Below are 10,967 nucleotides of genomic sequence, written 5' to 3'. Positions count from 1 at the left end.
TGCTGACCGATAATTAAATTTCATGGTGTGAGATGAGCCGTTTGTAAGAAAACAAGGAGTTTTGAATGCGGTGATACTGTAATTAAAGAAATACAATAGTATCTTGCCAAGAGCGTTGAAAAAAACGGCTCTAGTGATATATAGGTATCGACCCACATGGAACCGACCTCTTCACGGTACGCGGTCTTCACGGACGAGCTATGTTTCTGAGTGACACTACGATTCTTTGAGCTTCTTTGTGAAGCACGTGTCGTGAAACCTATCTTCAAATTCCATATGCAAAGAATCAACATTTCAAAGCAATGGATTTCTAATTGTTTGGATGGCGAATGAAAGTGCAAAAAAAGCTGCAAAAACACTTTACCGCCCAAACAAAAGTCATTGATGAGCCGATTAAATTACAAAGATATTAAAGATCTGCAAAGTCTTTTCATCTGAGGCATCCAGGTTTAATTAGCAATGTTGGCCAATCAGGACGCAGTTGAATCACGTGACATGCATGGCAGCTGGTCTGTCCACAACTACAAGGAGTGCTCGTAATATGCACAAGTCCAAAAGCCTCTTCACAGCGAGGGAAGACTATAAAACGCCAGAACGGTGAAGGGGAGGACAATTCACAAATTTTCATAAGACGTTTTTACACAATTCGACCATGGACTTGGATGAGCAGTCCGTCTTAGGTGAGCAAATTGACCGGAAGTTCAAGTTTCTCTTATTCCTAGGGATTCTAAATGACAATCTACGGAAGTTTTTCCATGGAGTGAGTCTAAAAGTTTAGAGTTCTTAAGAAGGTTTTACTTTTAATTAAAATCCCATTAGCGGGAGGATGATACCAAGAAGTAGCAATGTGTTCAAAATTCAAAAACGTAGAATGTCTCCATTTTTTCTCCCTTCTTCTACCTAGACAAAGTTATTCCACCGATTTTAGAATCAGTTAAATTGTTCTTGAGGATAGATTGCTTTTAAAATCTCTTATATTCTAATAGAGTTATGATTCTGTAAGGCCATAGAACGGGAAACATTTAATAATCCCTGAATCGCTTCATGCATCGATAACAATTATCGGCACCGATTCCATAAGAATTTAACACTTCAGCATCCCACGTCCCAATAAATTTAGTTAGGAAAGATTTTAGGACCTTCATCATTATTTTGACTGATGAATTCTTTAGATGACCACGAAATGGATCGAGAAGCTTCTTCGCCAAAGAAACTTGAATCTGTTGAACGCAAGCCAGAGGTTCTTTGTAAAGTATGCGGCGATATTTCGTCCGGTCGACATTATGGAGTATATACCTGTGATGGTTGCAGTGGGTTTTTTATGCGAAGCGTGCGAAGAGATATGGTGTATTCTTGCAAAGGAAATGGAAACTGTGTCGTGGATAAAAAGCGAAGGAATCAATGCCAGGCTTGCCGCTTCCAAAAATGTCTCGATGTTAAAATGAACCGTTTCGGTAAGTGAAGAAGTTAGTCGTAAAGTTACTTTTTCGTATTCATCAACAGTTCGTAATGTGCGCATTACGCCCATTTTTCTCTGCACTCGTTGGTAAAACAGTTAAAACATATACCCAGTCTATAAATTTTGTTCTCTTTCTTGTCACATATCTTAACAGAGGGGCTTAACCGAAACATTCTTGAATAATCGTTGAAACAACACATTGGTTGGTTTTTGTCCGAAGGATCACAGTGGTACGGACGAATAGTTTAGAACAGAGCGATCTGTTTTGCCCTCAGTGGTATGAAAAAGGTATCGCTTTCTATCTCCTTTACGGAAAATTAAATTTTAATTTGGTGACAGAATGTTTACTGGAGAGATCCAAAATGTTAAAATTGCAGAAATTTGTCGAAAAGTTCTGAAAGTCGATTTCGAAGGATGCATTTGAGATGCCAGGCTAAGTTGAAGGGATGAAATACTTTGAAGGTGAAAAGGGAGTTGCTATCTTTAAATGTTTAGTATTTTGGAATCTCCTTTAATTTAACAACATGGTACATCTTTGTAAAATAGTATTTTGATACTCCAGTGGAGGTACATTGTTCCCTAAATACATTGAATTTCGAAGACTGCAATTAGTTTCAATTAATTTTTATAATGAAAAGGAAATGTCAAACTTTTTCCCCATTCTTCACCAACAACAAATCACTGTGTATTTTCCCAAGCTGCGGTCGAAGGACTTTCGCAATTAGACGTCTATTTATTTTCGGGCCGAGCCCACGAAGTGCGCTCAGAGATTAAAGTTTCCCAACAAAATGAGTAAATAAATGCATCTTAATAAAAAGCTAGCACGATATCGCGGGAAGATTAGAAAAACTGTAAATTGTTCAAAGTGATAATCAGAGGCCTTGCCCGAGAACAGCATATGTCCGTCTAATGAGCACAGGTGAAAAAGATACTTTCAACGGATTCTTTACAAGAAAAAAAAACATTTGGCTAAAGCTTTGAGCAAGGGTTACATTTTGATAAAGAAACGAAGTTTCCGCTACATTTTAGCGACAAAAAGCCGAGAAAATATTGTTTATGGCTTTTAAAACTTGGAGAAAATAGTCTGGTTTCATTGCGATAAGGTAAAATACGGCGTTCCGCAGGTGATTCTATGATCAATTGCGCGGAAAAGTTCATTCATTAAAACAGCCATACCGTGTTTTTCTTTTGAAAAGTAACTCACCTTGATTCTTTTCCAAACAATAAACTACGTTTCCAGCGATGAAACAATTGTCCCTATTGTCACTTACTCGTCCTGTGCACCGGCGGCAAGCTACAGTTTTCTTGGCCTTTGCGATAGGTGCCCTCTTTTATGTAAATAAAAAGAAAATTACTTTTGCCAAGCTAGAGGGCCGGTGTTAATGTGATTACGGTTAAGTTGAAATATGAACAATTTGGTAGTTCCACGCCGCTTGTTTTGGATATATTAATATTACTGCTGATTTCCCATTGTGTAACTGGGTCCGGCAGTATGATCTCAATGATAAAATAAACAAAAACGCGTGGCTATCCTAAACACCCGAGAACGCCTTCCTTAAGCGCTATTTTTGTGCGAAGAGCTTAAAGCACACCAAATTGTTATTGCAGACATCGATACACTCCTTTAAAATGGCATCCTTTGAGCATGTAGATATGTTTTTTGAATCAGTTTCTCTATATGAAAACAGTTGCTTTGCAAAGAATTTGTTTATTAAAAGTGCTAGTTAGAACGTGCGCTTAAGACATCTTTTGTTACCCATACAGTTGTTTTAAACAATGGTTTTCATTTTTTCTGACCCATATTTTCCATTGTTTAGAAACAGACATTACAATTTAACTCTGTTATAAACAGCTTGTGGCTTAATGGGATTCAGATGGGTTGAACTATGGTCTAAAATTGACGCAAATCTTTCTAAGAGCGAAGTGCCTTTAGTTACTTCAAAATTCCGCTCATTAAAAATGTTGGGAATATTCAGTATAAGATGATTTTGCCGTGACCGATAATGTTTCAATTTTTTTATCTTAAAACCAGGATTTAATGCAGGCAGGAGGCCCATACGCTGAAAGTATTTTAAAAGCCACAGTTAATTTGTAAGAAATCATCAATGCTATAAAAAAAAAATTAGATCAGCCGAAACATTTTGCGGATCTTTATTTACGGCAAATAGAGGCTCTAACTATAGCCATAGGAGAGCTAGTGGAGTTTCTCGATCACTCAAAGTAATGCAAATAAATTGAGTTTGTCGTGGTGAGATGAGTTCCAATCAGTATTACTAATGACCCGCCTCAAGTTTAATATCACTCCTTACACTTAAAGAATCTCAACTGTGGAAGTTAGGAAGTTCTTGAGAAGCTATCACCAGGCAAGCCATTCAATTAAAAAAGCAATACCCTGAACAAAAGTCCGTAAAATTCACTGCGCTGCGACGAATGCATGAATTTTTGTTCAATTCGAATAAGACCAATGGACGAAAATGAGGAACCCGTACGTAATTAAGGCTCAAATCCCCAAAACGCCTTTAGCTCAAATTGTGTACCTTACACGTTACTAAGCTGTTTGTAGTACGCTGAAGAATTTAGTGCCATTCTATTTTTTCTTGGTTCCTCTGGAAACCAATTTCAACTTTATCGTTACACACCTTTGACTGGGTCTGCCGGCATTGCATAGCAACCATTCGTGGTAATTCCATTTTTTAACCCAAGTTGTCAGGAACGACTTACGAATTGTATTTATGAGTTCGACTAGGTGTCAACATTCACCCGTTATGTCCAGTTTTGTTTCCACGGCTTTCAATGTAAAGAAAAAGGAACGCTGCATTGAATTCTTCAATGGACGTTTTAAGGAATGAAAAATTCTATTTCACAATGAAATCCCTTTACGTAAATCACTTTTTTAAATTCAAAGATAAAATTTTTGCGGCGAAGCATGCGAAAGGTGAAGTTTACTGCGAAAGTGCACCCAGTGAGTAAAAATTGCACAGTCGACAAAAGAAATAAGGAGAATTATTTTTTCCTAAAGTTCTGTTTTAGTTATTTTCAGTTAGTACATTCTTATGCGGAAACTGGAAAGAATTGAACAACAGCTGTGAAGGTTGATAATTATATTTCTAAATTTCTTTTCACGTCAATAAATTTTAATAGCTTTGTCTCTAAGCCGCCTTGCCGGGACATTTTAAACCGATGCCATCAGACACAGACTATCCAATTTGTTTAGCAGTGCGTAAGGATATACGAACGTGCGAAAACGCACTCGTAGAGTACTATGTTGTTTGAAAAATTTTTAAATTAGCCGTGGCAAACCTTGGAGGTTTCTTATCAGTAGCGGCCGAATTCAAACACTCTTGACTCGCATATATAAATAAAACATTGCCCCGTCATCTCTAGACAATGCTTTGCTCATGGTAGTTGGGGCAAAAGAACTGTCAGTGTGTTGTTATTGTCCTCAAAATGTTCTGAATAGTTACAAATTGGCAATTCCATATTTCTCAATTGCCCTCGGCTGCAAAAAGTAACGAATATTAACATGATAGGCATTTTCAAAAAGTAAAAACACTTAGCTTTTTAAAATTGCATCTTTAAATATTGTTGTCCCTGAAAATATTCTGACAATAAAGATCTTCAAAAACAGCCTAAATTCTAATTAAGGACTTTTACTTTCATCTCCCTCATAATATAAGTATTAGTATTTAACCTAAATAACGTCTTGGAGAATACTGACTTCTCACTTTCAGTTGGTCTAGTCACACATTTTTTTATAGACGGTAAATTTTGCCGTTAATTTAGAATTAAGTCGTGGCTTCACTCCTTCGTCCTCCACCGTCAGAGAATAAACACGTTCGAACTTTGCTCAAAATTGGCCAATTTTTATTCCCGCATAGAATAAATGTTGATAATAGAATTGATAAATTTAACAGCAAAACTCTTCTTGATACCTTGTCAGTGTGAATATCGTGTGATAATTCCTCTTCCCAAAATTATAAACTGCACGACAAAGGTCACTTCGCGCGAACGTTTAAAATACAATAAGGAATGAAAAAATACAGGATGTGCGAATTTGGGAATATTAAGCTATTGACCTTGCGAGGTTTTGAGCTTGCGAACAGACCCAATTTCGTTTCTCCCTTAATTTAAACCTTAGTGAAGTTTTTGAGCTTTTTACTTCAAAAGATTTTGCCTGGTTTTGGTTCAAAGAGACAAATGTTCGAAGAACTGAAGCGGACTATGTTTCGCTAACTTACCAAGAACACTTACTGAAATCAGTATATGTTTATCCTTTTTCACTCTTTCAGCCGTTCAACAAGAAAGACAACCAAATTCGACCAGGCTTCTCAAACCACCACTGGGAGACGAATATGCGAGTAAAATAATGAACAGCGATTTTCTGACCAGTCTGATCGTGGCAGAGCCTTGTCGAGACGCAATGCATCGCTTTGGGCATCAAACGCCAGGAATCCCTTTCCCCTCGCAACAAGAAATCGCTACGTCCTTGTACTGTTCTACGCCCGATGCAATTTGCGAATCTGCCGCTCGTCTGTTATTCATCTCGGTGAAATGGGCGAGGAACATTCCTTCCTTCGTAAATCTACCATTTCGAGATCAAGTGATTCTGCTCGAAGAAGGGTGGAGAGAATTGTTTATTATGGGTGCCGTACAATGGAATATGCCCTTGGAAGTTGCACCGCTTCTAGCTGCAGCCGGTATGCACGTCGATAACACCCCGGCAGAGAAGATTGTTGCGACCATGGCAGACATTCGTATGCTACAGGAAATAAGTGCGCGCTTTCGAAGCCTTCAAGTTGGCGAAGCAGAGTTCGCGTGTTTGAAAGCGGTGGTTCTTTTTAAGTCAGGTTAGTAAGAAATATGAGGAACAATTTTCTTTGCCTTCAGATCGGGTAAATCAATCAGAGTTTGGTGTTAGTTTTAAAATCGAAAAAAATGAAAAGCTTAACTTCTTCTAAAAATATTCAATAAAAGCGAGCAAGAGATTGATATTTGCCTACCCCTAAGTTGGGAGATTTATTAAATTTCAGTAGAATCTATTTCAGTCAAAATTACCTTTTATAGCTAAAGCTGTTCGGCGCTATTTCTTCCCTCAAAAATAAGGTAAATGAGTTATCTCTTTGAAAAAAACCGGTTTTTAGTGAGTTTTAACTTAAAGTAAAGTGCAAGTTAATTAGTTCCCAGATCAATAAATTCGCGGAAATGAATTCAACTTTGCAGTCAACTTGCACAAGTGTAAAACATATTTGGGATCAGCTCTCGAACCCGAAAAGCCAAGCTCTTCGCGTTTTCGCTCTTTAACGCCACCCCTTACTGACTACTGACTATTAAATCGTCGCTTTTTAGTTTACGAAAGGTGTTTTTCTTTTCTACTTAAACACATTTTAAAATAAGGCGGAAACATATCATAGCTACAGAAAATAAATTTTGCCATTCGGGAAATATTGACTGTTGAATGAGTCTGCCCTCATTTAGGGACAGGCGTCTCGCCGAAAATCTTCAAACTGACTTTTTGTTCTTAAAACGCACTAATAACTGAAATTAGAAGTCTTGTATTTTGAAAGTAAAATTTATTCAAGAAGAAAGTAATTCACCTTGAGCTGCAGGGAATCACATGTAACTACCTCGATTAAAACACCTCAATTATTAGCGTAGCTAATAAGCTGAAGTGTGTTTTGGCCGCGCTTTATTAGTTGGTCATATCAATAACCATATCATACCGAAATCAAAGCAGCTTAATTCTCAATAATTTACATCTCACTTTGAGTCCTCTCAGCTCCTCATTCATAATTAAAAATCCATTTCTGCGTGATTGAATGCCTTAATAGGACTATGTGCATCTGTTATTGAAATGTGCCTAATTACAACGATTCTAAGTTTCACATATTAACCGCTTTAATTAAAAATGATATTTATACCATGTCATATTTAATCACCTTACAGAAACCCGTCCAAGTTGTTATCTATACGCTGTGTAATTCCATTTTATGGTAGAACTTTGGCGAATGAGGCTGTGTTTATCAACTTATTTGCCTGCAAGTTGATAAAAACCTTTCAGATTTCTTACGAGAAATGTGAAATTTCAAACAAAGCACACAGATCTAGAAATATGGCGTTTGTTTTATTTGTCAAAGACTTTAGAGTTTTGTTGTATCACTGTCGGAGTTCGCACTTTCCTTAAAAAAGTTCAAGTTGACATTGGTTTCATGAACGTAGAGATTACAAAAAAGCTCCACTAATGGTTGATCCCGCAAAGCGATAAATCGCTAGAACAGCGGAGTGTTTTAATTTTGTTTAAAACTGAAGTCAAATCAAATAGGTCTTCAAAGATCGATCTAGCGCGCTTGTGTTGGACAGTTGTAAAAAAAACCGTACCATTTTGATGATTAAAAAGCTACTTCAAGGAATTTCCAGTAGTTTATTTAGATCTTTCTAACAACAGCTTGTCTCTAATTATAAAGGAAAAATTTACTATCAATGAATAAAACATCTCGGAGAAGTCTAGCACAACAGATTGCTTGGTCTTAATCCTAAATTGTAAATAGATCCAATCTGTGGTTTGAATTTTTATATCCAAAAAAGATGGCAGTTAGAACATTGTGAACACGCTACAAAGGGGAATATCTTATTCTTCGTTCAGGACAAAATACTTTGTTTAAGCCGTGAGGTTACCAAAAGCATTGTCGATCGGAACTTACACAGCCATGCATGAAGAATATGTAAGAAGTCCTCCTTTATTCATGCTGAAAACAACACGTCGGTTTATTCTACTCCGCGGTTTTTTCGAAGCAGGTGTTTTTACTGTGAAAAATAATTCACTAAAAATCACTCTCGATCATTTAGCCACCCGTAATGTCTCGGAGGTCAACTAGTATTGAATAATAGATCCAAGTTTTCTTGCCGAAGAAGACCTCCGCTATGAAAGAATAAAAGTCAAATCACTGTGAATGGAAATTAAACATCTCAGTTTGGCTGATTACATTTGAGCAACGTCTTTTTTGCACAATTTAGCAATAAGTAACAGTCGTTAACATTCGGCGAGAAGATCGAAAGTACAAGGAAGAAACACATATGGACTAAAAAGGAATTTTAGTCGCTTAAAGCTCAGGGGCACCCAACGAGAATATAGTTCAAAACCACTTAAACATAGCATTGTTAAACTTATTTTAGTATTTGAACGGTAGATATAGGCATATTTTTATCCCCTAAAAAATTTTCATCTGTTCGGATTTCCTAGCTAAAAGTTTAGCGATCCGAATGTTATAGGGATCAAAACTTACCTTTTGGAAAATATTAGCCAGAAAAAAGGCTCCCGAAAATTCTAGGTGACCTTTTTAGGGTAAAAATCCGTTAAAAATAAGCAATTATACCATTTTTCAGATGTTCGAGAATCCTAGGAGAGGCAGGCAAGCAAGAAATTTTACAACAAATGTTCCGAAAATTCTAGGTCTCAAATCGTCTAGACTTCCGAACAGATATTTTCCGAAAATTGACGTTGGGTGCCCCTGAAAGCTGATGAAGTTTATTCTAAAGACGCCTTTGTGGCTTTCCTACAGATCATAAAATGACGTTTAGTAATTTTTCAGGACCAAAAAGTCAAATCAATTTACACCGGTACAACTGTAAAAATCAAAACCAAAATTCTACAAAGATCTTGAGGCCATCGTGCCACAACATTGTTCTTATTTTGACACACCATAACAGTCACAGCGTCCCAGTCAAAACAAGCATGCACTTGTCGGGAAAGAGCAAAAACTGATTTAGATGACAAAAGCAACGAAAAAACTCTTATATACTTTGCTTTATACCTGAAGAGCTGCGAGAGTGGTGAAACGGCCTATTCATTGTTTCTGTTATTTTAATGCAGGACACAAAAAGTTGAATGATAGTGATCTAAAAAACATAAAACAAACAGCGGCTACAAACACAATGATAAAATGCATTTTACTTTCGACTTGACGTTTTGTATGCTACAACGTACATCTTCAGAAGTGACGGTTATTGTATGTTGTAGCTTACGAAACGTCAAGTCAAAAGTAAAATGCGCTTTATCATTGTGTTTGTAGCCGCTGTTGGTTTTATGTCTTTGATTAAGTTGAAATGGCCAAAGAGCAAGAATATTTATGATATTGATCTAATTTTCTTTTCTTTGTTCCAAACATTTAGAGCTGAGAGGGTTGCGGGATCCGCAGCAAGTGGAATGTTATCAGGATCAAGCACAAATAATGTTAGGGGATTACATCAGAAGGCATTTTCCCGGTCAACAAGTTCGCTTCGGAAAATTGCTGCTGATGCTCCCTTCCTTGAGAATGGTCAACCCAAAAACTATAGAAGAACTGTTTTTTCGTCAGACCATCGGTAGTGTAGCCATTGAAAGCCTTTTATGCGATATGTTCAAATCCAGCTAGTTGAGAATTACATGAACGGCTTTTTCGACATTTTGGCTCGGAGAGTAGCGGCCTTCGATAAATTCAGACTTTGGAGAAGGGAGAAAAATCGTAGCGATAGTTACAAACGTTTTAGATAGGGAAAAGAGAGTATTTTAATCGATGTGAGACGTAGAGAGCAATGAACGGCAATTTGAAGTCGAGTTTATTGAACAATTGATTGCTTTGCTTTGCCCATCATTTTTCCTGTATGATCTAAAATTTAGAACACTAGTCCCGCCAAATTATGGCCAATCGGATTTGGGCCTGTTGACCACAACGCTTCTGATTGGTCTGCAACCACGAAGCCGCCTAATACAATATCATGGATCGTGTAGCAAGGGACAAAATACTGGCACGTTTTTTTCCCGGAAAAGTCCAGCAGTAGCCGTCGTAAAAACAGATGACACCGAAAACTGATGGGCCGCATTCCATGGCAGATCGAGACCTCAGGACTTCTGTTAGGGTTAATTACTAGTGCATACATATTTAGATAAATACAGATATGACTAAGCACATGACTGAATCAGCCGTAGCTGGAGGAGTCTAACGTCAAAATCCATTCCCCTTGCAAATAAAATCACTCATTGCACTCCTCGCAAACTAAAGTTTGAGCCCTTAACCTGAGTAAAAATTGAAGTCTGTGAGTTTGGGAAAGAGGAATTGGAAAAAACATCCAAGAAGCTCTTAAGCATATGTTTACTTAACCAAAATAGCAGCTTTCCTTGGTTACAAGAAGGTGAAAGTTTACATTTTACCTACTGGCTCCAGGGGCTGGTTCTTCAAAAATGATAAGGCAGCATCTGATGCACCCCATAGCATACACAGAAAGAGGTAACGCATATACTTGCATTCGTAAGTACGAACTCTAAGACTTGATTCACAGTACTGAGTACGGTTTCGGTTTTAAAGCAACGGGGGATGTTCCTTCTATAAGTTTCCAGTCAAACTCAAGCTCCTGTACGACAAAATCTTGAGTATTGTTGGCGGGAGATGCATAAGCCGCGCGGAGAATGGGGAGTGGTGCTGGTATTTCAGAGCGCCCCTTCCCATTCTCCGCGCGGCTTCGCAGCTGGTTGATT

General features: G+C 37.6%; 1 protein-coding gene across 1 annotated transcript in view; it reads left to right on the top strand.

Moving 5' to 3' along the window:
- Nucleotides 1–525: 525 nt before the first annotated feature.
- The window catches only part of LOC137994451 (photoreceptor-specific nuclear receptor-like), an 11,988-nt gene continuing 1,546 nt past the window's right edge, over nucleotides 526–10,967 (top strand). The window contains exons 1-4 of the mRNA XM_068840025.1: nucleotides 526–680; nucleotides 1,173–1,454; nucleotides 5,749–6,306; nucleotides 9,626–10,967. The exon at nucleotides 9,626–10,967 is cut by the window's right edge and continues 1,546 nt beyond it. Of these exons, the coding sequence (XP_068696126.1) occupies nucleotides 653–680; nucleotides 1,173–1,454; nucleotides 5,749–6,306; nucleotides 9,626–9,867 (1,110 nt within the window). The 5' untranslated portion in view covers nucleotides 526–652 and the 3' untranslated portion in view covers nucleotides 9,868–10,967. The remainder of the gene's footprint in view (nucleotides 681–1,172; nucleotides 1,455–5,748; nucleotides 6,307–9,625) is intronic.

The sequence above is a fragment of the Montipora foliosa genome, chromosome 3 (assembly GCF_036669935.1).
Source record: "Montipora foliosa isolate CH-2021 chromosome 3, ASM3666993v2, whole genome shotgun sequence".
Lineage (NCBI taxonomy): Eukaryota > Metazoa > Cnidaria > Anthozoa > Scleractinia > Acroporidae > Montipora > Montipora foliosa.
Note: the sequence above shows the minus strand (reverse complement) of the source record. Positions and strands in the feature narration are given on the sequence as shown.